This window comes from Lacerta agilis, chromosome 15 (genome assembly GCF_009819535.1).
Source record: "Lacerta agilis isolate rLacAgi1 chromosome 15, rLacAgi1.pri, whole genome shotgun sequence".
Lineage (NCBI taxonomy): Eukaryota > Metazoa > Chordata > Lepidosauria > Squamata > Lacertidae > Lacerta > Lacerta agilis.
In genome coordinates, this window is record NC_046326.1 from 11,027,647 (window position 1) to 11,054,369 (window position 26,723).

Genomic DNA, 26,723 nt, shown 5'->3' on the forward strand with positions numbered 1-26,723 from the left:
CTTAAATTAAAGGAGTAACTGTGGTAGTAACGGAAGCCGGTGTTGCTTCTTCCCACAATCTTCTGGGAAACCATCGTCAACAACACAGCTATTTCCCATGTCGCATTTCCCACACCGACAGAGCAGCATCAGAAGCGAAGCCATCGTGGCTGCACTGTGGTTGTGACGCCCTTTGTCTTTGAGGAAGGACACAAATTTTGCAATGCCCTGGCCTGGTCAATTAAGCTGCCCCGTGATGATAAAAATGGCATATACACAGCCCAGGAAATAACCCCATGGAACTGTTTAATAACTACTTAGGAGACAAGAGAGCAAACAGGATCCATCATGTGGACGAGAGTCCTGTTGACGTCTCGAGCCCTCCATTAGCAGATTTCTTATCTGCCTGCAGTTATGACCATGTTTATGGGAATTCTGTATCTCTGATCGGTTTCCTGCGTGGTTTAAGAGGTGAGCTGATTTCTGTCGGGTGCGGCTGGCTCCTGCCATGCCATGCCAAAGTAATCAAACATTATGGATTTGTCCTAAGAGCACCTCTTGGGTCATTTGAGATCTTTTAACAACAGCCGGGATACTGAAGTCCATAAGCCGGTGGTTGATCACAGGCAGGGCCTGTGGATGAGAAACAGGCTGGGGCCATATCTGGCCCCTCAGGCCTCTCTGCCTGGCCCTTGGGGATCTCATCAGGCCACGTCCCCTTCACAAACCACTAGCCCTGCTTTGCATTTTCCTTGAGTGGTTGTTTGTTTGTTTGTTTTTTGCCTAGCTGGACTATGTCCTTGAACTCTGACCATGCTTCTAGCTTGCCAGGATAGAGGAGAGAGAACTGTGCATGTTTGTAAAAACCGTAGCAAAGGTCAACATTCATTGCTCAGCACGCTTTTGTCTTTGGCACTGCCCGCCACTAGAATATGGCCCCCTGAGCTATGGAAAAAGGTCCCCCCACCTGTGGTGTAGGGAAACCAAGACCAAATCTGAATTGCAAATGCTACTGAAGGAGCTGGTGAAATTAAGATCACAAGGATTGCTTTGCTAGATCTGACTCCTATCCCCCCCCCATGGGACACACATTTCTCCTAACAACTCCCATTGCCCTTAACAAACTACAGTTCCCAGGATTCTTTGGGGGAATCCATGGTTCTTTATAGCGGCATGATACTGCTTTAAGTGCACAGTGCAGATGGGGCCTGAATCCCACTGTGTTCAGTGGGAATTACCCCCTATTAAATGTGCACAGGGTTGCAGCACTGAGAAATGCATCCCATTAAACTAACACAGCCTTTCAAGCAGACATGCTTGTGACTTTAACTGTAGATCTATATAAACTCAGTGCACACTAGAGACCCAGGGCGGAGTAATGGTTAGAGAGTGTTGGGAGATCAGGGTTCGAATCCCCACTCAGCCATGAATCTCACTTGGGCCCGTCACCATTTCTTGGCCTAACCTACCTCAAAGGGTTGTTGTGAGGATGAAATGGGGAGAAGGAGATCCATGCACACCGCCTTGAGCTCCTTGGAAGAGCAAGGTGGCATATAAATGAAATAAACAAGTAAATGTGTCCTTTCTTTCCTTCCTGCATTCTGAGTACATACCTGATGTACATTCCTATAGCGTAGGCAACCAGGAATGCATTGTCCAGGGCTCCAAATAGTTCTTTGTAGTTTTCCTGATCTGGAAGAAGCAGCAGTATGGGTTAAGTTCAGCGGCAGCCGTACCCCACTGGGCAAAAGAAATATCAAGCTCATGCAGGTTCCTGTATTGAGGCAGCTGGCTCCCCCCATTCCCCCCCCCTTTTTGCAGTGGGCAGGGAAGAGCAGTTCCTGGCTGCTGATCAGCCACACAAAGTTTTGGAGCAGAATATCACACGTTTGGTCTGTTTTAGTCCTACAAATTTCCTACCTTCAAGGTTTGCAGGTCAACTCCTATATATAGCACAGGCTTTTTAAAAACGTCAACACATATGTGCATTCCATCTCTCTGTTTCTTTTCTGGGTGCAAAGCGCGTGCTCCTAAGTGCCGGCCAATGCAGCCATGCATGCATCAAGGTTGCGGCTGCATAATGGGAACACGGGGAGCCTACCTCGCAGGGCTGTTGTACGGATGAGCCTCCCTCGCAGCCCATTCTCCTTGCTGCATCCTATAAATGGAATTTCTCTTCCAAGCATATAGTTGGCAGCACCTTTCTCCCCTCCTTCAAAATGCACCTTGTCCATGTGGATGTTTGTTTGCCTTTTTAATTCCTCATTCTCAGCTGCAACCTGGGTGCATGCTTGACTGCATTTGCCTGCACTTAAAGACCACATGCTTTGCATCCAGAAAACCTCCCAGTGCTGCAAAAGACCTTGGCCTGAAAGCCTGGAGAGCCACTGTCAGCCGGGTATAGGGCAGTATATAAATTCAAGAAATAATAATATTAGGCAGTACTGGTTCAAATGGGCTCGTGGTGAAAGACAGCTTAAGGCAGTTTCCCAACTCTCCCTCCCTGCCACTGTTCTTTCGCCCATCTCCTGTTCCAAGCTGTAAGCTCCTTGCAGGTGGGGACCTGTGTCTTTTTGCCTAAGCAGGTCGTTTACTCTGAGATTGCACTGTAGAAATATATGTATCTATGTAAAGCTGCGCAGTGGGAACCAACCTGCAACCAATCTGCTAATGAGGCTCCACAACGACATTGCAAACAAACGCAGATAAGATACGCCAAGGTTGCTAATCACATCAGAATAAACTCTTGGCCCACGAGGCATCCCGTTTCGGTTACTGCATACAAATCAGTTGGGATCAGAGAGCCTAAGGTGGCCATAAAGGCTGCCTAGTCACCTGAGGTTTCTAGGAAAGGGACGCTGGATATAGCCCACAACTCAAGCATCTGTGGAAAGCAGGAGGGTCAAACGAACAACACTCCTGCTGTTTTCCAGACGACAACTCTGAAAGCCACATGCGGAAGTCAGAAATAGCTTTGCCATACCCACCATCACAGAAAGTTGTTTTCTACCAAGCTCAGACCATCGAGCTGAATACTGTCTGTACTACACTGACCGACAGTGACTCTTGAAGCTTTGCCAGTCCTACCTGGAGGTGTCAGGATCTGACCCTGCAACCCTTTGCCTGCAAAGCAATTGCTGTGCCATGGACCTATGGTCCTTCCCCACCTTACAGCTACAGAATTTTGCCCTGTCCTCCATCACTTTATGAAGGCCAAGAGAGGGTGTGTGTTTGCTCTTCTGGGGAAAGATACAGCAGAAAACAAATGCAGCCTTACCAAAAGGCTTCCAGTCACACCACGTAGTGCTGTTTGATTCATTGTACGGATTGGGTCCCCGCGAAGAACAGTTATAATGCAGTTCACTCTGGGGGGGGGGGAAACACACACACACAGAGAACAGGAGCATGAGTCAGAGATTCATTATTCATTCATTAAATTTTCATCCTCCCCAAAGAGCCCAGGGTGAGAAAAACAATGGAAAAAATATTCCTGCATTGCAAGGGGGGGGGGGTTGGACCTGATGATCCTCGTGGTCCCTTCCAGCTCTACGGTTCTATGATTCTATGAATTTAAAACAACAGCAAACACAGTTTCAAAGCAATCTCTCCACAGGTGATTTCGGGGCTGCCAGGAGCGGCACGCTTCAGCCACCAAATGTCCGGGTAAATAGGGATGTTTTAAAATATCTCCTGAAAGTCAATAATGAGGGAGACAGATGCACCTCACCAAGGGGGACATTCCAGAAATGGGGTGCCATCACTGAAAAGGCCCTGCCGTGGGTCAACGCCAACTGGGCAGCCTCCAGTGGTGGCACTGCCAACAAGGTTTCACTTGCCAAACATAGCGGTGGCAAATGGTGGGGATGGCACACTTTTAGGTCCTTGGTCCCGGGCCATTAAGGACTTTAAAGATTAGCACAAATGCCTTGAATTTTGGTCCGGTAGCTCACTGACAGCCGGGGCAGAGGCTTTGGGATCAGCAACACACAGCCCCATCGGGCTGCCCCACTTACCAACCTGGCATTTCTATACCGCCTTATTATTCACATTTCTAAGAGGCGTACATAGAAACAATCGGCAGGAAATGGAACAGTGGAAAAATCACCATAGAACTATGCTGCACTAGCTGTATCCTCCAGAATGTCTTCAAGGGCAGCCCTGCCCATTGCAGAAGTCAGAAGGGAGGTCACCGGAGCATGGACAATTGAGGCCAGGAATGGCCCTAGCTAAGCAGCCTCAACTGGGCTTAAGCACTCCTACCTACAAAAGCCACTCCAGACTCTAGTCTAGTGGCAAGCTGGAATCCAGGAGTACGTTGAGACTCTGAACCTGTTCCTTCAAAGGGAATGAAACCCTTTGGACCCCCAATAAAATATTTGAGGGGGCATTGCCTGGTGTTTCCTGCTTGGCAGGGGGTTGGACTGGATGGCCCTTGTGGTCTCTTCCAACTCTATGATTCTATGATTGCCATTCAAATAGCGCGTGCGCATCCTGTGATTATGTGGGGTGGGCTTACCTTCTCCTCTCCCCCCCAATATTTTATTCAACTTGGCACTCTTGGGACAGGCCATACACCCAATAAATTATCTCTACACACCAGGTCTGGGAACAGAGTGCTGGAAGGGATACGCACGTGAAAATGGATTGGCAAAAACAAAGGTGCTGATTGCAAGGAAACAAGAAAGGCCAGCTATGAAAATGGATTAAAATTAACAGAAGGATGAGGAGGCGATTAAAGAAGAAGAATGAAGTAGCAACATCAGGAAGCAATGGACATATGTTTGTAACAGGAGCAGGAAACCAAATTATTATTATTATTTTAAAAAACTGTATTACAGTTAAATAATTTGGATCGACTTGTTAAAATTTGGAAAACTAATAAAAAACTAATATATAAAAGGGGACAGGCCATACACCAAATTCTCAGGCATGGTGGTTTCATATAGCAATTTTAAAGGGCACAAGAGAACTGGTCCCTGCCCCCCAGGGGCTTACAGTCTAGAAAACATTACAGGGATACACCAGAGGAACAGGAGGGAAGTGGATCAAGGGGTGAGTTCAAATATGCCTGCTTACAGCTGAAGCCAGTGAATGTTTACTTGGAAGTGGATCTCACTGCATTCAATGGGCTTCTTCCCAGGGATACCTGTATAGGATTGGGTGCCCACCCCCTTGTGTCCAAAGATAGCCCCTCACCCCTGGAGACCGATGCTACGTACCTTTACTATACTAATGGGCTTCCGTGAGAGATGGAAAGTGGTATAGCACAGGAACGTCAACACAAGAATTAATCCCCGGTACCTAGAAAAGAACACACATATGAAAGATAGAGCAAACAGCAAGAATGATGGAAAACAGTGATAAGCTTTAACTGTTATCTCTGAAGGCTGACGGGTGAAGTCTTGCTTGAGCAATCTGCAGAAAAATAAATGTCTACCACATCCTCTGGGTGGAAGAAAACCAAAGCTGGGAGGTCATTTTACTCCCCAATGTCGTTTAAGCTACAGAAACTGGTATGCTTTAACTCTACATCCAAGGGCACCATATTTCAAAAGAAATTCCTACTGCTTATTTCGTTATTATTAAATTTTTATCCTGCCCTTCTTCCCAAAGGAGCACAGGGCAGCAAATGGCATGTGATGATGATGATGATGATACGAACATATTTAAAACAATTCCAGTGCAGATGCAGACTGAGAACAATTTCAACTTAATGAAAGGTTGTGTGAAAGAGGCAGCTCTTCAAGCAGGCACTGAAAAGACAGCAGAGTTGGTGCCTAACTCTGGGGAAGGCGTTGGAAAAGGGCAGGTGCTATAACCCTAAAAGCCTGTTGTTCTGTTGTTACAACCATCATTTCACGGGCAGGTTCTGGACCCAAAGAGCTTAATGGCATAAGCCAAAGGCTACGTGAAAAAGATCACATGATCTACCACTACTGCAAAAAATAGGGGCCACCTTTCTTCAATCTTTAACCTTCCCCACCCCTTTACAGCTTGCCAAACTGCAGCGTGACAACATCCTTGCAATTTTATTATATCATTAGAAATAGAATTCAAGCACTACAGAGGGAAAAAATAGTTCAATTTCTACCCAGAAGACAACTTTAAAATATGACGGGTTTCCAGGTTAAAATGCAAGTTTCCTTCTTCCCAAACAGTTCAATCAGATTTCCCAAAACAGGCAACTAGTATTAATACCTTAAAATTAAACCAGCAGTATTAAATGCATTTTATGAAAATCAGGGGGATGTTTATATATATATATATATATATATATATATATATATATATATATATATACACACACACACACACACACACACACACACAAAATATATGCATGTTTATCATCCACTTGGGTTGCAACCCTACGCACTTGCAAAGGAATAGGCCCTGTTGAACTCAACAAAATTTACTTCTGAGTAAATGCAGAGGAAGGCATAGTTTGCGAAAGCCAGCCAGCAAGTGGGCAGAGAATTTACATCATCCGTTACCATGGAACAGCATGCCGCAAAGTCCCTCCAGCCTCTGATCTTCTTCACCTTCAAGAGGTGAAACAGAGGTTGGAATAAATTGAGCAAGAGCCAGCAAGGTCACCTGACTCATCCTCGGAGAGCTGGCTGCATAAATCATTCCATCCTTTTTATCATTGCTGGTTGCAGTTCGTTCTTCTGTTGTGAAAAGCGAAGGCCAGTTCGTACTCGCACCTTCACCTCTGGCTGACATCAGGGCAGGAGTTTGTGGCTTGGCCAAAATGGCCTTGGGGTGGGGACCAATTGGAGAACACTGGAGTGTCTAATGAAGCCTAGGGACCAAAAGTTCCCCATCCCCAGAGGAGACAATGCTGGAGTCGGTAACTAATGGTTCCGATTCAGTATAAGGAAAGCTTTAAGGCAGGGGTCAGCAAACTTTTTCAGCAGGGGGCCGGTTCACTGTCCCTCAGACCTTGTGGGGGGCCGGACTATATTTTGAAAAATATATATATATGAATGAATCCCTATGCCCCACAAATAACTCAGAGATACATTTTAAATAAAAGGACACATTCTACTCATGTAAAAACACGCTGAATCCTGGACCGTCCGCGGGCCAGATTGAGAAGGCGATTGGGCCGCATCTGGCCCCCGGGCCTTAGGTTGCCTACCCCTGGTTTAAGGGGTGGGGCTGTAGCTCAGTGGCAGAGTACATGCTTTGAAGGGGTCACCCCCCCCCCGCCCCGTGGCATCTCCAGTTAAAAGAATCAGAGGTCAGGTGATGGGAGAGCTGTTGCCTACTGGCCCTGCATTAGATATGTTCAGTGTGGCTCAGTCAGTAGAACATGAGACTCTTAATCTCAGGGCCATAGGTTCGAGCCCCGCACTGGGCAAAAGATTCCTGCATTGCAGGGGGTTAGACTAGATGGCCCTCAGGGTCCCTTCCAACTCTACAATTCTGTGATTCTATCCCAGCACTAGGGCTAAATGGATAAAGAGGCTGGCTTGGGACAAAGCAGTGGTTGACATTTCCAAGTAAACTGTATTGAATCCATGCAATTGGTTCTGGCCACCACCCCAGTGATGTAGCAACAGCACCTGGATATGTAAGAATTTATTCCAGCCTTTTACAATAATAAAAATTAAAAAACACTTTGACTCAAAACATTCCTGCTTGAAAACAACCCCAGCAAATATTCCAAAGGTCTCATTCAATTTTTTAGACTTGCTCCATCTTCCTTGGCATTTCCCCCTTATCTGCAGCCTTTTTTTTTCAGTGATCAAGACATGTCATCCTTACAGGTAGACTTCTGAGATACAGGAGGTTCCATTGCAGATTTGCTAACATCGTTCTGGAGGCGTCAAATGTGTTTTTCTTTGGGGCAGACATATGCCGTTTGCATAGGGGAATTCCCCTCTGCTTTTAGGATGTAGGAACCGGGGGCTGCCCAGTATCAGCCGCGCCAGCAGAACCTCCCTGCTTTGCCTTGTGGTTTCCTGGGAGAGGGCAGGACAATGTTTTGCATCAAAACACTTCCTTGACTGTTGCTTCCAAGTATTTCATGCAGCACTTAACAAAACTGAGGATGGGAAATACCAAGGGAAGCAGATTCCCTTTACACACCAGCTGCAATATGTGTACTTGTGTATGGTCACAAACAAACATATCACTTGCAATCGCCGCCCTGCTTCTCCAAGCGCTGAGAAGTTGCAGGGATGCAGAAGTTACTGAGCTTTAGTTGCCTTTGGAAGGAGGTCACCAGAGGCTTCCTGGTGTTTTGTAATAATTGCATACAGAAAATTGGCCAAATGTAGGTGGAGGCACAACTGAGACACTCCCAACAGACAACCAAAAGCCACTGCTTCCAAAGCAGATCTCTAGAAAGAGGCCGCAAGCACCCCAATATGCTATTAATCCAAACCTTGGCTCTCTCTGCCTTTTCTCTGTTTGGATTATATCTTCCTTAGCCAAAGTGTTTGCCTCCTTTGCTGATGGTTCTTCCTATTCAGAATATTCCCCCAAATCTCACTACAGTATTTAGTTCCCATGGCAACACATCACCTATATTTGCATGGCAAAGGGGTGTGGCAAACCACGCCCCCCCAATCTAACAACATATGTGTGTGTATGAGAGAGAGAAATTTGATTTAGCTGCCTAAAACTCTGGAGACCTGCTGCCAATCAGTGTAGACAATACTGAGCTAGACGAACCAATGGTGCAATTCAGTATCAAAAAACTGCCTATGTTCCCATATAGAACCTTGAGGACTAGAATCTTCCTTTCAGGAAAGGAATCAAAGCTCAGTGATAAAGTATACGCTGTGCATGCAAAAGGTCCCATTTTTAATCCCCAGCATGTCCAAGTAGGAATGGGAGAGGCCACTGCCTGGAACCCTGGAGAGCTGCTGCTGGTCTGTGTAGGCAATACTGATGGGCTCATGGTCTGACTCCATATGGCAGCTTTCTATGTAGCTGAGTTCAACTGGATTTATTCCTAGCTAAATGCAGCCTAAATAAACTACTAAAGGGATGAGATGAGAAGTGAAGGATTTGAGCCTCAGGTTTAAGAAAATATTAGACATTGTCAGCCAGCCTGCTACTTGCTGTTGGTTCCTCTTTTGTTAATGGAAAGAACATCGGCGTATTTCCATTCTCCAAAAGTGAGTGAGTAGCGATGGGAAAAAGCATGTTTTCATAATCACATGGGATCAGCGGTAGAAACTCAACCATGTGAGGACAGCTCTGCTCAGCCTGCGGTGAGCAACAGAAGCCACAGACAGACTCACTCGTTCTGCCTTTCAAGGAAAGAGGGATCTCAACACCTCAAGATAACCGAGAGGCAGCACTCCAGCCTGCTCAGGGAAGCTATACAAAGAACTACAGGGGGGGGGGGAATGACACGCACACAGGAGCGGGAGGGAGGGTTAGCACAAAGGTCCATTGCCAGATTCTGTAACAAATGCCTTCAAAGCAGAAAGGAGGACAGGAGCTTTCATTCATTCAATGAAGCTGAATGTTTGGAGATCCATGTCAGACAAAAGGAGGGGTTTTCCTCACATAGTGATGACTACTAACTTGGACAGTGAGTTGGCTACATTCATAGAGTGTAAGGTTCCCAATGCCTCCTGCGTCAAAGACTTCCTTCCCATAGATATCTGGCCAGCCATTGTGAGAACAGAAGGCCAGACCAGATAGGTCCTTGCTATGATCCAGTGGGAGTCTTCTTAGGTGCTCGTGAAGTCAAAATAAGGCAGTACCTTCATAATCTGCTCGGTTCACAGAGACCAGTGTGGCGTAAATGGTTAGGGTGTTGGACTAGGGCAGGCTTCCCCAGACTCGGCCCTCCAGATGTTTTGAGACTACAATTCCCATCAACCCTGACCACTGGTCCTGCTAGCCAGGGATCATGGGAGTTGTAGGCCAAAAAACATCTGGAGGGCCGAGTTTGAGGAAGCCTGGACCAGGGCCTGGGAGAGCAAGATTTGAATCCCCACTCGGCCATGAAGCTCACTGGGTGGCCTTGGAGTCAGTCGCCATCTCTTAGCCTAACCTACCTCGCAGGGTTGTTTGTGGGGATGAAATGGGGAGGAGGAGAACAGGGCTGTCTTAAGCATATCCGGCGCTAGGGTACAAAGATCCACCCGGCGCCCCCCTCTCCCCCCCGGTTGCCCAGTCCCAGGTGCGCAGGAGGGCAGAGCTTGCCGGCCGCTTCAGCGTCTCACTGGCTCGGTTGGCCCCGAACTCACAGAAGAGCCCGCCATGGTGCTCCAACCAACTGGCGGTCTCTTCCACGGACTCAACTCTCGGGCCTCGGATTCTTGGCCTGGTGCCCCTGAGAGCCCGCACCCCTAGCGCCTATGGGTAAGACGGCCCTGGAGGAGAACCAAGGCACACCACCTTGAGATCCTTGGACGATGAAGGTGGTATATAATGGTAGCAAACGAATGAATAAATAAATAGCACAGGGATGGGGAATCTGAGGCCCTCCAGACCTTGCTGGACTGCAACTCCCCCCATCCCTAACCATTGTCCATGGGACTGATGGGAACTGGAGTCTATCTCAGAAGGGCTACAGTTTCCCCACCTCTGGTGTAACAGCATGCTGCCAAAGGATTCTGAAGAAACATATTTGGTGGTTTCCGTTCACTACTCAGTATTTTCACTTAGTAATAGGCAAATAGACATCTCAAGCCCCCTCCAAGGATTTTTCTTTTCTTTTCCCCATCTATATGTTTTGCTTTTAAAATCAGCGGATCATGGAGTTCTCCTATCCTTGTTCCTGTTCTGTCTATCCTAGACAAAATAGGCTGTGTGGCGATTGTTGACAAAGCTAGACTCCCTGCATGCGCAGAGTGCCACGCTGCTGCTATTTCATCCTCCTCAGGAAATAATGAAACTACTTCTATTTTTTTTCTCCTTTCTTTTCGCGGCCAGTTTCACTTCTGCTTTAAAATCAACCAAAATTGAACAAAGGCAGAAAGGAGCTGAAAGAGACAGAAAAAGAGAAGCAACAAAGAGCAGGAGAATGTTGTTATGCTCTGGTTTTACCTTCTGATTTTATCCTGTTAACTTTCCTGAAACCTGCAGGTATAGGGCGGTATATAAATTAAATTAAATATTTATAATATGGTTTGTTTATATAAAGCCCCCCAAAAAAGAAATAAGTGTACACAGCACCAGCAGGTGTCAAGGTGGGGTTGGAGCTGCTTACCTGACCTCCTGGCTGCTAACCAGGAGGGGGATAGGTGATTTGGACGTGAGACCTGCCTGGTCTCTAGAAACATTAGAGGAGCCCATCTGGGCTTCCTGCTAGTGCATTTGCACTGCTCCCAGTAAGCAGCAGCAACTCACCTGCCAGGAGGCCAGGTAAGCACCACCTCCCCACCACAAAAGGACAGTAAAAAAAAGTACAATAAACGTGACCAGCCAAACTTACATAAAGCAGCGCAATCAGCAAACACCCACAACGACATTCTTGCTCTCACAACACAGAGGCCGCTTTGTAGCATTCAGTCTCTCATTGGGGAGCTGCATTTACTCACATCGGTACCCCACCCCCAATCGCTCACCTAGCAGCCTGCTAGCCTATCCAAAGCTAACTGCCCTCATAAATAAACCCCAATGGAGGGCATGTAGTTGGTGGTACGTTAGCCAGGGCACCTGGGTATCACTAGCGCTAATACGCCCAGGAACCTCACCAAAATGCTGGAGAGGATACACCTCCACAGACATATACCTCCAGATGTGGTGGGAGTGCCTCCCAATCCAACGATTCTGGACATCAGTCATACAAGAAATATGCAAAATAACAAAGCAAGTATAAACCCCAAGGGAGCAACCTCCTCTGTTTGGCATCACCCCCAACAGGACTGCATATTGGCAAGGTGAGGAGAAAGCAAGGGGTGTGTAGTAATTGCCATTCTTATAATAAATTCTAAGTAAAGGTAAAGGTCCAGTCGCGGATGACTCTGGGGTTGCGGTGCACATCTCGCTCTATAGGCCAAGGAAGCCGGCGTTTGTCCACAGACAGCTTCTGGGTCATGTGGCCAGTATGACTAAGCTGCTTCTGGTGAACCAGAGCAGCGCATTGAAACGCCATTTACCTTCCCGCCGGAGCGGTTCCTATTTATCTACTTGCACTTTTGATGCACCATCACCCTTCCGACAAAGGTCCGTATAGTTAAAGCTATGGTTTTCCCAGTAGTAATGTACGGAAGTGAGAGCTGGACCATAAAGAAGGCTGATCACCGAAGAATTGATGCTTCTGAATTATGGTGCTGGAGGAGACTCTTGAGAGTCCCATGGACTGCAAGAAGATCAAACCTATGCATTCTTAAAGAAATCAGCCTTGAGTGCTCACTAGAAGGACAGATCCTGAAGTTGAGGCTCCAGTACTTCGGCCACCTCATGAGAAGAGAAGACTCCCTGGAAAAGACCCTGATGTTGGGAAAGATGGAGGGCACAAGGAGAAGGGGACGACAGAGGATGAGATGGTTGGACAGTGTTCTCGAAGCGACTAACATGAGTTTGGCCAAACTGCGAGAGGCAGTGAAGGATAGGCGTGCCTGGCGTGCTCTGGTCCATGGGGTCACGAAGAGTCGGACCCGACTGAACGACTGAACAACAACAACTTCTGATGCGCTTTCGAACCACTAGGTGGGCAGGAGCTGGGACTAAACAACAGGAGTTCACCCCGTCGCGGGGATTTGAACCACCGACCTTTTGATCGGCAAGTCCTAGGCTCTGTGGTTTAACCCACAGCGCCACACCAGTCCAGTGCAGCCCTGCACAGGCTGTTTCAATGCTGAGTTAACATTGGGGGTGGTGGGGGAGGGGGAGAGGTTGCTGCTGAGCCCCAGCTGCATTTCCTGTCCGGCTGCAGCAGTAACAGCTTAGAAGAGTGCTGTGAACCTAACTGTAGCTGAGCATGATTGAGCATGATCATATTGACTGCGAAACATTCCCTCCTCACCTTGCCAACTGGTTCGTGTAGCTCAGCACATTACCTTTCCCAGCAGCGGTTCTCTCAGTGTTTAGGTCTCCCTCTTCCCTCCATGGAGATGCCGCTGGCTGAACAAGGGACCTTGCACATTGCAAACCACTGAGGAATGTGCTCCTTCCTTCCTTCCTTCCACGCTAGAGGCCGACCAGAACTTGACATTTCCCTATGCTTATCAAGGGATCAACAGGGAGCATCAGAATAAGCAAGATAAGCAGCAGAAAGAAGGCATGCTTAACCCAACGGTTGACAGCACGGGAGAAAAAGGCACAGTGCGATCTGCTCTAAGGAACATTCCTGCACATCCTTGTCAGTCACCCTACCTGTACTTTCCCCCATCACCACCCAACTATAAAGACTTATCCATCGTATTGGTTTTTCTGTAACTGCATGTTGGACTGCTGACCTTACAGGGAACCAGAAATGAGCAATAAGTAGGAGGAGATAAGACACACACAGAGAGTTTGGAGCAGCGATGGGGAAGTTGTGGTCCTCCAGGTGTTGCTGGACTCCAGCTGCCATCATTCTTGGCCAACGATGGCTGGGGCTGATGAGAGTGGGAGATGCACAACATCTGGAGAAACACAGGTTCCCTGTTCCTGTGTGTGAGCCTTCCTTGGAAAGGGACTCCCCGCACACATTCAGAGGCTGACAAATCGCTGGGGATTAAGGGAGAGCAATAAGTCTGTGGATGTTTAACCAAGAAGCGTCACAGATACTGATAGTCAAAGGGGAGTGAAGTGGGAAAAGCTCTTCTGCTTTTGAAGTCAACAAACTTTGGAGGACCCTCAGCCAGGGTGGATTTGATCAAGTCAGTAAGACTTGATTTAAATCTTCTTCTTCTTCTTTACAGAAAGGCATTCCTGCTGGTGTAATCTTAATATTTAAAACCAGATGAAGGTTTCATTTTTGAAATAATAAATTTTCAGAGCATTTTTTACAGTTATAACAAAAATTACTGATTTGGTTATATTATTAGAAATACATAGACAGATAATTATGAAATTATTGTGAGGTTTTATAAGTTAACTGTTTATATTTGGACAACTTTTCTGCTGTACTTTATTGGAAGGAGAAAAACGATCATTTCCTTAATAACAATTTAAACAATTTATTTAACTAAAACAATAACAATATAGCATCTGTATCCATGTTTGTTAACTGATGTGGTTAAACATTAAAAAAACAAAAACAAAAAACCTTAGACTGATTTTCAGCACACATGAAAAACTTAAAACAAATCTTTATTTCCTGATGGCCTTTGGACTACTGCATAATGTAACTTAAATAGAAAACTATCTTTAGAAATATATTTTCCTCCAAAAGCATTTTATTTTAAAAATCCATTTTAAATAGGAAAAAAATCTGATTTTTAAATTTAAAAATCTGATTATTATTTTTAAATCTCACAAAATAGTCCTCCTCTCCTCCAGCATCATTTGCAAAAAAACAACACCCAATGCATAACATAATTCTGCCCCGCCCCCCCCCCCCAAAAATGCTTTTTGATTGCGACTCATCAAGAGCCCAGCTTCAGTAAGAACATGGAAATGTTGTCAACTTATCCAGCTGTGACTATTTCTTTGGAAGCTCTGTGCCTGTGATTAAGTGAGGAATTTCCATTTCTAAAATTGCTTCGTCAGACACTGCGTTACAGGTAAGAGTGGGGGAGAAATCTGATTCAGTTCACATTTAAATGGGAAGCTATCTAAATGGCCTGCGGACCTCCAGATCTCAGGGAACCTGCATCAGTCCCAGCCAACAAGGTGGTCAGTGGTCAGGGATGATGGGAGCTGCAGCCAGGAGGGCCACAGATTTCCCACCCCTGGTTTAAACAAACAAAATAAATAAGTTTTCCTAACAGAAACACTTTCTCCAAGCTGCTGTGAGCCACAGTATGGAGTTTGTTTGTTTGTTTGTAAAACAACCACCTAGGTACAATCTGGATACCTGCCTTTCCCCCCTCCACAGCTAATAAGACCTTCAGAGGAGGAGGAAATCAAAGTGAGGACTATCACAGGGAGAGTTAATCTCCCCTCCTCTAGCAGCAAATCCCCAAATCCAATGCCCCCTCTTCAAAGTCCTGGAGGTTGCTTTTAAAGAAGAGAGAAGCCACTGGAGATCTGATTATGGACCGACCCCAACATCACGTCTAGTTTAGCCACAATGTTCTTAGGGCCTTGAGTGAACTGGTCTGCTGCCAGCAGGTGCCTATTAAAGTCATCCCCAGATGACAGGTTGCACCTACCAAGCCACAAAACCTCTCCTGTACAAAACGAAACCTCTTGTGTACCCAGCTGCTAAAAGGAAGCAGGCCTGTCCTCTTTTGTGCCTGCTTCCTTGTAGGAAGTGGCATAATTAGGCTCATAATTAGGCAGATGCGTGGGCCCTTAAGGAACCAAGCTAACTGCATCACACTCAAGGCTTCCTTCCCTCTAATTAGGGCAGTAGGTTAATGGGAAGATGCAGGGCAGGTCAGCTCTCCAAGGAGCCACAGCCTAGGATAACTGAGAAGGTCTGGACTGGGAAAAGCAAAGCTGGCCATACGTGATAAACTGTAGAGAAATAGAGCCAAGATAGTCAGCCACCAAAACTACTGGTCCATTTCATTCCTCAGCATTAAAGCAAATTCTTTCTTTCTCATATACAATTGGAGAAATTCTCTGGTGGTGAACCCAACTCTGAGCAACCATTGCCTGTCCAGCTGCTTTAAAACAGAGGTGGGAAACCTTATTTCAGTCCAAGGGCTACATGCCAATGGCAAGAGGTAAAGGTAAAGGGACCCCTGACCATTAGGCCCAGTCATGGATGACTCTGGGGTTGCGGCACTCATCTCGCTTTACTGGCTGAGGGAGCCGGTGTACAGCTTCCAGGTCATGACTAACCCACTTCTGGCGAACCAGAGCAGTACACGGAAACGCCGTTTACCTTCCCGCCAGAGCGATACCTATTTATCTACTTGCACTTTGACGTGCTTTCGAACTGCTAGGTTGGCAGGAGCAGGGATCAAACAACCGGAGCTCACCCCGTCACGGGGATTTGAACCGCCGACCTTCTGATCAGCAAGCCCTAGGCTCTGTGGTTTAACCCACAGCGCCACCCACCTCCTGCCAAGGGCTACATGCCAATGGTGGGAGGAGCTGGAGGTAAATGTGGGCAGACCGATGCATGTATGTTTTTACCTTTGTACAGTAGGGTCGTTTACACACACACACACACACACCTCCCTGTCCTCCGTGCAGAGCAAGAGGCAATATGGGAGGTTAAGGACACATTCTAGCCAGGCCAACGCATTGGGGGTGCAATGAAGGCTTTGCCCTGAAGGATGTGCTCGGTCCCTGGATCTGGATCCCATCACCACTGCTTTAAAATGAACCAACCGATCATCCGGAGGATGTCCTTACAAATCACTTTAAAGGATTCTGAAACGAAGGAGTGGCAGACAAGGAAGAGAGCGGCTGCAAAGTAATCTCAGCTGTTTGGTCATGTGTACAGGCAAAGAATGCCGGAAGGGAACAAAGTCTTGGAAAGCACTGCTTGGCAAGGAAGAGGTCATGGCACAAAACATCTGCAAGATGATCTTCATTTGTAAAGCTACCTGGGGGGGAGAACGTGTGTGTTTGCATGTATGTGTTAATAATGCGTTTGGACTTTGTGGAATTCTGTGCTTGTCAGTTCTCTGCCCGTCAGCCTTTAGACACCAGAAAAAAGCAAACAGTGGCTACTGGGCATGATGGCAATGTGCTTTTTCCAGGACTGGGGGGTGAACCATGCTTCTGAATAACCACAGTAGAATCCAACCAAAAGGTCAAGGTAAAGGATCTCTGGATGGTTAGATCCAGTCAAAAATGACTATGGGGTTGCAGCGCTCATCTCGCTTTCAGGCTGAGGGAGCTGGCGTTTATCCACAGACAGCTTTCTGGGTCATGTGGCCAGCATGACTAAACCGCTTCTGGCACAAGAGAATACCATGACAGAAACCAGAGTGCACAGAAATGCCGTTTACCTTCCCACCGGAGCAGTACCTATTTATCTACTTGCACTTTGATGTGCTTTCGAACTGCTAGGTTGACAGGAGCAGGGACCAAACAACGGGTGCTCACCCCATTGCGGGGATTCGACCTTCTGATTCGACCTTCTGATCGGCAAGCCCTAGGCTCTGTGGTTTTTTGTTTTTCTTACTTCCCTCTAGAATTTCTGCTTGAATTGCATTTTTTCCCTTTTCTTCTCAAGAGTTGCCTTCCTCCATATAAGCTTCATCGGCAATTTCACTCGCCATCGCAGGCCCTGAGAAAGATTTCTCTGCTGCCAGAACCATGGTGGGTGAAGCACCTAAGATTTGGAATAGCTTTACTTTTGCAAAGGCAGCAGAGATTTACTTAAGGGAATCTTTGACTGATACCCCCTCTTAACTTGATTGTTTCTACCAATGCCTTTTTTAAAAAAGAATCGTTTAGTGTTGGTGGGGGAAGAGCAATGGGAGCTCACTCCATCGCAGGGATTTGAACCGCCGACCTTCCGATCAACAAGCCCAAGACGCTCAGTGGTTTAGACCACAGCGCCACCTGCGTCCCCTCACTAGCCAGGATGGCTCTGCTCTGCCTCCACAGTCCACCCTAAATCTGATATCAAGAATCACAAGACAGAGAAACCAGTAGGAGAACACTTCAATCTCCCAGGACATTCTATAAAAGATCTCAAAGTAGCTGTCTTAATACAAAGAAATTTCAGAAATAGCCTGGAAAGAGAAGTGGCTGAATTGCAACTAATCACCAAACTTAAAACCATGGAGAAACCTGGTCTGAACAAAGACACTGGATTCTTATCTCATTATACATAACAAAGCTATCTTTAGCCATCTCACCCCTTGCCTTTCCCTGCAAGACTAATTGCAGCTGTTAAGAGTCGTCAACAGGTTTTCCACACCTATCAGCTGATCACCCATTCCCACCACCCTTCTGAGTAATACCCCTCCCCACTCCCTCACTATATTTAAGGATCTGGTGACTTCTGTTTCAGTCTATCTGAAGAAGTGTGCATGCACATGAAAGCTTATACCAAGAACAAACTCAGTTGGTCTCTAAGGTGCTACTGGAAATAATTTTCTATTTTGTTTCCACAGTCAGAGGCAGCAATGCTTCTGAATGCCAGTTGTTGGGAGGCACAAGATGGGAGAGGGCTCTTGTGCTTGAATCCTGCAGGCATCTGGTTGGCCACTGTGAGGAAAGGATGCCAAATTAGATGGGCCACTGGCCTGATCCAACAAGCTCTTCTTGTGTTCTTAACCAACAGGAAGACTGATGGAATCAACCACAAGTATAGTTCAGCGCATGGGCGGCTGCTTTTACATTGCTGAACAAGAGGGGAAAGAGGGCACTGATTTCCATAAAATCTGCACATGCTAATGTGTACACATAGATGCAAATTTAGAGAGGAATAATCTGAATCGAAAAGCAGGGGAGGCTGGGATCAGGTGATCCACGTGCCTACTCAGTCTGGTGTCCAGCTGCCGATAGTGGATGAGCAATTTAAAGGGCCCATCCTCCTTGGGATGCGTTATCTTTAAACCAGATGAGGACCTGGTGGCAATTCAAATAGAGGACTTCCCTCTAACAGCCCTTCAGATAAAGGACTATCCTCTGTAAGGTAAGGCACAGGGCCACCCCAGCTGGGGGGCTAGCATTCGAAAGCAACACAAGCACAACTTGCTCTCTTGCAGATTAGTGTGCAAAAAAAAAAAAAACCCTCAGAAAAGCAGTGTCTGATATGGAATAGATCGATTTGGGTGTGTTTCACCTGCAGAGATTCGTTCACAAATGCTTTGACCCTGCAAACATCAAGAAATGACTATTCATGGGGAAATTAGAAGAAAGTTAAAGGTAAAGGTAAAGGGACCCCTGACCATCAGGTCCAGTCGTGTCCGACTCTGGGGTTGCGGCGCTCATCTCGCTCTATAGGCCGAGGGAGCCGGCGTTTGTCCGCAGACAGCTTCCGGGTCATGTGGCCAGCATGACAAAGCCGCTTCTGGCGAACCAGAGCAGCGCATGGAAACACCGTTTACCTTCCCGCCGGAGCGGTCCCTATTTATCTACTTGCACTTTGATGTGCTTTCGAACTGCTAGGTGGGCAGGAGCTGGGACCGAGCAACGGGAGCTCACCCCGTGGCAGGGATTCGAACTGCTGACCTTCTGATCAGCAAGCCCTAGGCTCTGTGGTTTAACCCACAGCGCCACCTGGGTCCCTAAGAAGAAAGTTACGTAATTACAAAAAAGAAAAAACCCCAAAAGGATGCAAAATGCCTTGGCTAGTCCCAAAGTGTTCTGCTTGTGTATATTCATTGCAAAAACGGCACTGCAGTGAGATGACCTGATTACTGAACAATGGCATACAGAAACATGTGGGGGTGGAACTATTCAGTGTTGCAAACACACGACTGAAAACTGAATCATGTGGGTCACACAGTGTAGCAATTGGACCTCAAAAGATCGAAGTGTAAGTTCAGCAAGGAAATGTCTGCAACAGCTTGCCAAGGGAGGCAGTATAACCCCTGTGGCTTGGAGTAATTAAACTGAGATTTAGATAGTCTTTTGCAGGTGATGTGATATCCTCTTAAGATTAAGTGAAGCCAGGTAAACACAAGAGCCTCTTCCAGTCCCCTACAATCAACCTGAACTTATTTTCCTTTCAACACCTGCATGAGCAAGATAAAATGTAGCTGACTCAAGCACAGCAGGCAAAGTTTACTTTGCCTCAGCTCCTTCAGTTCTGGGCCCAACTTAAAAGTGGTGATGGTTCAAAGCTCCAAACCAGGAACAGAGAACCTGTGGCTCTCCAGATGTGGTTGGACTCTTAACTTCCATTAGCCCCAGTAAGCATTACCAATGGTTGGTGATGAAAGTGAGTTGTAGTCTAACAACATCAGGACAACCACAGGTTCCCCAACCCTTCCTTAAAATACTTGAAGGACTATTTGTATAAACCTGCCCGAGTCTTAGGTTTTGCCTCTGAGGCCCTGTTTGTTGGTTTAACACCAAGAAGTATTATAATGGCTGCCACAGAAGACAGGGCCTTTTTCGTGATTGCCCCATGCCCATGGAACTCCCTGCTTAAGATTTTTTTTTAAAACCAAACTGCTTTAAATACATTTTAATGTTGGTATTTTTCTGTTTGTTTGCTTTTACACTTGTATTATTTGAGTCTACTGATAATTGTTTTTTTATAATATTGCTTTGAGGATTGTTAGGTTTGTTGTTGTATTTTTTATTGTTATGTTTTTATTACTTAGATTGTTTTTAACATGCTGGGAGCTACCGTGAGAGGGGCAGCCTCAAAGGGCCATCTATAAATACAGAAAATAAAATACGAAAAAGTGAAAATGCAAGCCCTGAGTACTCCGTATAAACTAGCAATGAGAGGCTTTGACAAAGTACTTCCGAAACCAGCAAGAAGCTGATACTACACGAACCAATCTGCAAAATGATAACTTTGAAATGTAAATGGATGGAGTAACAACAGCATACCACTCAGTTTTAAGGCGGATGCGAGTTGAGAGAAGAATAATTTAGGATTGTGGATCTCGATGCTTCCAAAATTAACTCTGTCACAACTCTGGGCTGGTTCCAATGTTACATTTTGCATCTACTTTAGAAAAAATTCTATGGAGAAATATATCTGGGAAAATGTTGCAGAGGAATGGAAAACCTGTTTGGATTGCAAATAGAAAACCCTCAAACAGAAGCCTTCCAGATTTTAGTATCTTGATAGCAGATCTTTCCTACAAAGCCAGTCTAACATGTTGGGGAACCTGGGACTTGCTAGACTACAACTCCCATCATGTCTAGCCTGCATAGCTAGTGGTCAGGGATGGTGGGAGTTATAGTCCAACAACATCGGGGGGGGGGCACAGGTTTCCTACCTCTCTGCCCACAAATCATTTATATTTATACCCCAGGGAGCTGAAGGCAGCATACAGGGTGCTCCTTCTCTCCAGCAACGTTGTGAGGCAGGTGAGAGCCTTAGTGGCTGTTACTCACCCACTTTAGCAGCCCACTTTACAGAACAAATAAATGTGCCACCAAATGCACTGCAACCTTGCTTTTAGCACTGTGGCACCAGTTCTCCAAAATTCTCTTTCTAGAAAGAATGCAAGCCCCAACATTATGTTTTTGCCGTTGGTTGAAAACACTTCTTTCCCCAAGTTATTACAAAACAAAATCGAAAATTCTTTCTAGTAGCACCTTAGAGACCAACTGAGTTTGTTCCTGGTATGAGCTTTCGTGTGCATGCACACTTCTTCAGTGGTATCTGAAGAAGTGTGCATGCACACGAAAGCTCATACCAGGAACAAACTCAGTTGGTCTCTAAGGTGCTACTAGAAAGAATTTTCGATTTTGTTTTGACTATGGCAGACCAACACGGCTACCCACCTGTAACTCAAGTTATTACAGTAGCTCATTTTATTCCTGCAGTTTTTTTTTAATTCCTGCCAGTTTCATGTTCTTAACATAATGTTCTTAACATTATCTTCTATTTCCTTACACTGCTCTCTCTCTCTCTTTCTCTTTCCACTTACTTAATGCAGAGCTGTTCAAATTCTGGAACGAACAAAATACAATAAAAACAGATAGGTAAACCATATCGCCAGCATCATTGCGACTCTGTGCGCGGTAAAATGCAGCGCCCAGAATTCTTTGAGGGAATAGTGAGGCTTCAAAGGGCTTTGTGTGTCTGCAACTGAACCCAGCCAGGCCCCATCTCTCTCGCTATTGTCTGCACCGCCTGTCTTTTCCAACCCTACCTGGAGATGCTGGCGCTGGACCCTGGAGCATTTTTGCATGCAGGGCACGTGCTGCGTGCCGCTGAGCTGCAGCCAGACAGAAGCCTCTCTGCGGCATTTCTCTACACACAGCTGGGCTTTGTTTCTCTGAGTCAGCGTGCTCTTTTTCCCACCACTTAGAGATAAACTACCACCACACACACACACAGGAAAAAAGAAAGAAAGAAAACAAAACCAGACCCCTGAATCAGGACGAGGATGCAGCTGGCATCAGAGCTGGGGCGCCGCAAACACTCTTTCGCTCTCTCCAGGCCGGCTCGATTCCAAGCCTAAAGCCAGATCCCCAAACCCACCCAGGGCGGGGGTTGTCACTCCAGCTGCAAAATAAAGCCCCCCCCCCCTCTCTCCACCACCACTCTCTCCACCCTCTGTCGCTGAGTCAATCGAGGGAGGCAAGAGAGGATCAGGGAATGCGCCCTCGCCGGCGCCGAAAAGGGACCTCTCCAAGCCCAGCCGCCCAGGCACGCCGCTCCGCGCCGCGCCGCCGGCCCCGAGGACGCCCCAAGCAGCAGCCGGCCCGGCGAGGCGAGGCCTGGATCGCCCTTTCTTACCAGCTGTCCCTGGAGAAAGAGCGCAGGAATCGGATCCCGGGCGCGGGGATGGCTCTCATGGCGAGCGGCCTCGGCGAAAGCGCACAGCGCGGCGAGGGATGGGAAGCAGGACCCGGGCGAGGAGCGCGCAATCGTCTCTCTCCGGGCGAGATGGATCAGGCCGGGCGTCTGCTTCGGGCCGGCGGCGGAGATGGTGGCGGAGGCTGGCGTTGCTCCGGGCCCGGCGCCCGCTGGCATTTAAATGCCCCGCTGGAGCCCGGGCATCGGGCACATGATGCCCGTGATTCAGGCAGCCTCCCCGCCCCGACGCGGGGAGGGCTAAGCGGGAGAAGGAAGAGGCCGGCCCGGCAGCCCCTCCCCTGGCTCCGGCCGGCCCGGAATCACATGCTGCGTGCCCGAGCGCAGAGCCAACGCGGGGAGGCGGCAGCTGCGCCCCCGGGAATGGCTGTCAGGTTTTCACGCTGCTCGGATGCTTTTGAGCACCACCAGCCGCCTTGCCTTGGAAAAGCTAAAGCCTTTTTGGGGGGGTTATCCTCAGCAGGGCCGTCTTAAGCCTACCTGGCGCCGTGGTTCAACGATCCCTCCGGCGCCCCCCACACGCACGCAGCAGCGCCCCATGGCACAAAGATCCCCGCCCGCCATATGGATACGACTGGGGAGCAAAGGGAAGGAGAAGCAAAGCAAATTAAGCAGGGCTCTGATCTGCTTGGGTTGCCACCTGCCCCAAAATGCACCCTGCATCTTAAATTGCTTTGGCGTTGCTTACACACGCACACACATCTCCCGGTGCCATTTCGGCTCCCTAAAATCAGCCCCTTACACATGCACACACACACCCACCATTCTTTTCCTCTTTTATTTATCCCTGCAAAAACCCACCACTACTCTTTTGGACGCCCCCTTTGCAATTTCCCATAGTCTCCCCCTCCCCTTTCCCCCTGGCAGGTCCCCTCCCCCTTTTAAGTCCTTGGCTCATTTCTCTTTCTTTTTCTTCAGACTCATTTATTTCTCTTTTAAAGCTTGGGGATCCGACTTGAAGAAATAAAATAAAATGAACCAACACCCCACTTTTTTAAAAAATATTATTATTCCTTTTGGATGCAGGAAAAGAGGAACATTGCCCTTCTGTTTGCAAATTCTGACTTGTTTGCTCGTGGATTGTTTCTCTCTTCGCTGCAAATTCTGCTTTTTCTAGAATTCAGATTGCCGGAATAGAGACGTGATTGCCGTGTGTGTGTGTGTGTGAGAGAGAGAGAGAGAGAGAGAGGCCACAACAAGAGTGGACGGACCCCCTCCCCCGTCCGGTTGCAATCCCACCCAGAACTTTTCTCATGTGCAGATCTCGCCAGGAACGCCGGCCCAGTCCACCCGCAAGTGGCACAGGTCAGCCATGCAGGCTGCGTGCCCACGTGGTTCTCAAGCCCTTTTCCTGCGCGTGTTTCCTCGGAAGTAAAAGACCCCCCCCTTTGATCTCCAGAGTTCAGCAGAGCCTCCTTCCCAGGAAAAGGCTCCCGCACCCTCCACTCTCACCTCGCCACCAGCCGGTGGGCGGGGGCACTGTCCCAGCTACATCCCCGGCGCCCCTCCCTGCCTTCAAGACAGCTTTGTCGGAGGCGCAGCAATCTGCGCCCCGAGGAGCGCACGGGGTCAGGCAGATGGGCTGGCTGAGCGGGTACTGTCCTCCCCTCCCTGGCTCGTGCGCTCAGCCCTCAGAGAGCAACAGGGTCCTAGCTGGAGTGCTGGAAGGGCGCGCAAAGCCCCGCGCCGCTCCAGCGCTCCAGCTGGGGCTCCGAGAGGCGAGGACGGCCGGCTTGCAGCCCTCCCGCCCGCCGGCGCGCGAGTGCCCGCCCGCTCGCCCGTGGGGGCGGGGGCGGGTTGGGGAGGGGAGGGGAGCGCGGGGGCGCCCCTGGGGGGCCCGGCGCCCTGGCGCGGCGCGCCACCAGCCCCTATGGATGAGACGGCTCGTCCAAAAGCGACCCTGGCAACTTTTATTCCTTGCTTCATTTGTTAAGCAATCTAATTTTGTCTGCAGCGCAACACGCATTTTCTCGTTTTGTTTGCTTAGGAATTTGTTCACAGGATCATAGAATTGTAGAGTTGGAAGGGACCCCCAAGGGTCATCATGTCGAGCCCCCTACAGCAGTGTCGGACCTTAGCATCTCAAATTTCAGTGGCACCCTGGGCAATGCAAACATCCAGTGTCCCCCCCCCCTATCTTCCATTGGACTTCATAGTTGCGGTGCTTGCCCCAGCACCCCAGAAGATCTCTACCTAGGGTGACCGAATTGGTTACGCTTCCCTAGATCCACCTTTGCAGATGGTCACCCAACCTCCAGTGAAGGAGAATCCACCACTTCCCGAGGAAGTCCATTCCACTCTCTTGGGAGAGCATTCCACAGATGGGCAGCAACCACAGAAAAGGCCTGTTCTCATGATCTCTGCAAGCTGCATCCATGGATAGAACATTGCACCTAAATATTTCCATTCTGCACAACGCGCAGCATCAGAGGGAATGGACATGCCTCTTTGTCAATTTGAGCATAGTTGTGCTCCATGGGTGACAACGTTTGGGAATAGAAAGAGATGGGCTTGGCCTGGGCAGGCTGCAGGCCTGGGCAGGCCGGGTCGTCCTCTTATATATCTGCTGGGATTGACAAGTCATCTGACCCGCACCCTCACCTGAATCTCATAGCTCTCCGGTAGCTGCCTCTGATCAATTATCATTCATAGAAATCGTGTATATATGCATGCATGTATATATGAAGACCACTATAAAATCACCAGTAGAATATATTTGCAAATATAATGTATTGTGCATATGTCAAGTGAGAACTTATTTTACTGATTTATTATTATAGTACAGGTAAGCAATGTGTAACATTCAAGCAAATAATTCCTGATTCGCAATGTTGTCATATCAGAATATTGTAATTATTTGCTGGCTTTACCTCCCCGCCCCCCATAACGATAGACATAAATTTAAGAATTATTTGTTCTAGATTCAGAGATCCATAATAGTTCATCCAACTTTATATCCTCGAGAATGAATGTCACTGGAGCTGCTGTACTTTATGTGCAGCTTTGGGAGATAGCCATGCTGCTGCCACCCATCTTGAACCCTTTTTTGAAAATAATTGCTTAGGTATTCTATTTCTTTTCCAGTATTTATATCCTTAATTCACATGCTTCTTCCAGTGTCCTGACATCTTCTCTGTTATACCAATAGACATCCCATTTGAATCTTGATAACATTATCTAAAGATAAAACGGGTGCTCTCCATTCTGTTCTTGATAAGCTATCTGCAAATATTTGTCCTGTTCTGTAGGAAGGTGGGAATAAAGGACAGTTGTTGACACTTGCTCCATGGCCACCTTAGAGGACCTGCAGGTTGCAGCTGAAAGAGGTCTATGCTGCTGCACAGAGATCACCAAACAAATATGCATGTTTTGAATGGTGGTACCCCATTTTGATAATCAGTGTGGATGGTGAAGACAATGGAAGAGATTTGGTGTGTCTTATATTTGCTAGCACTGGATAGGGTGACCATGCACCCGACTTAATAGATAGCATTCTTTGTTTGAAGAGTGTTGGAGAACAGTCCTGCTTGGACTACTGCAATGAACTCTACGTGGGGCTACCTTTGAAGGTGACCCAGAAACTACAATTAATTCAGAATGTGGCAGCTAGACTGGTGACTGGGAGTGACCGCCGAAACCATATAACACTGGTCCTGAAAGACCTACATTGGCTCCCAGTATGTTTCCGAGCACAATTCAAAGTATTGGTGCTGACCTTTGAAGCCCTAAACAGCATAGCTGCCAACCTTTCCCTTTTTTTGCGGGAAATTCCCTTATTATAGCATTGGGAAACAGCAGGGAGGGTTGACAGCTATGTATATAGCAGTGGGGAACATCAGGGAGGGTTGACAGCTATGCTAAACAGCCTCGGCCCAGAATACCTGAAGGAGCATCTCCACCCCCATCATTCAACCCGGACACTGAGGTCCAGCGCCGAGGGCCTTCTGGCGGTTCCCTCACTGTGAGAAATGAAGTTACAGGGAACCAGGCAGAGGGCCTTCTCGATAGTGGCGCCCACCCTGTGTAACACCCTCCCACCAGATGTCAAGGAAATAAACAACTATCTGACTTTTTGAAGACATCTGGAGGCAGCCCTGTTTAGGGAAGTTTTTAATGTTTGATGTTTTATCGCGTTTTTAATATTCTGTTGGGAGCTGCCCAGAGTGGCTGGGGAAACCCAGCCAGATGGGCGGGGTATAAATAAAAAAATGTTGTTGTTGTTGTTGAACAGTTGCCTGATCTAAGTCTCATTTAAAGATACAGAACCATTGAAAGGATCAGCAGAGGCCCTGAAGTTGCTCACCGG

The 26,723-nt window shown here is 47.6% G+C and overlaps 1 protein-coding gene across 1 annotated transcript in view; it reads right to left on the reverse strand.

The window, feature by feature from the left end:
* Positions 1 to 22,755, reverse strand: part of SLC37A2 (solute carrier family 37 member 2) — a 48,140-nt gene extending 25,385 nt beyond the window's left edge. Inside the window, exons 1-4 of the mRNA XM_033171839.1 lie at positions 22,340 to 22,755; positions 5,199 to 5,280; positions 3,257 to 3,344; positions 1,593 to 1,671 (exon numbers count right to left, since the gene is read on the reverse strand). Coding sequence (XP_033027730.1) covers positions 1,593 to 1,671; positions 3,257 to 3,344; positions 5,199 to 5,280; positions 22,340 to 22,398 — 308 coding nt within the window. The 5' untranslated portion in view covers positions 22,399 to 22,755. The remainder of the gene's footprint in view (positions 1 to 1,592; positions 1,672 to 3,256; positions 3,345 to 5,198; positions 5,281 to 22,339) is intronic.
* Positions 22,756 to 26,723: the final 3,968 nt, after the last annotated feature.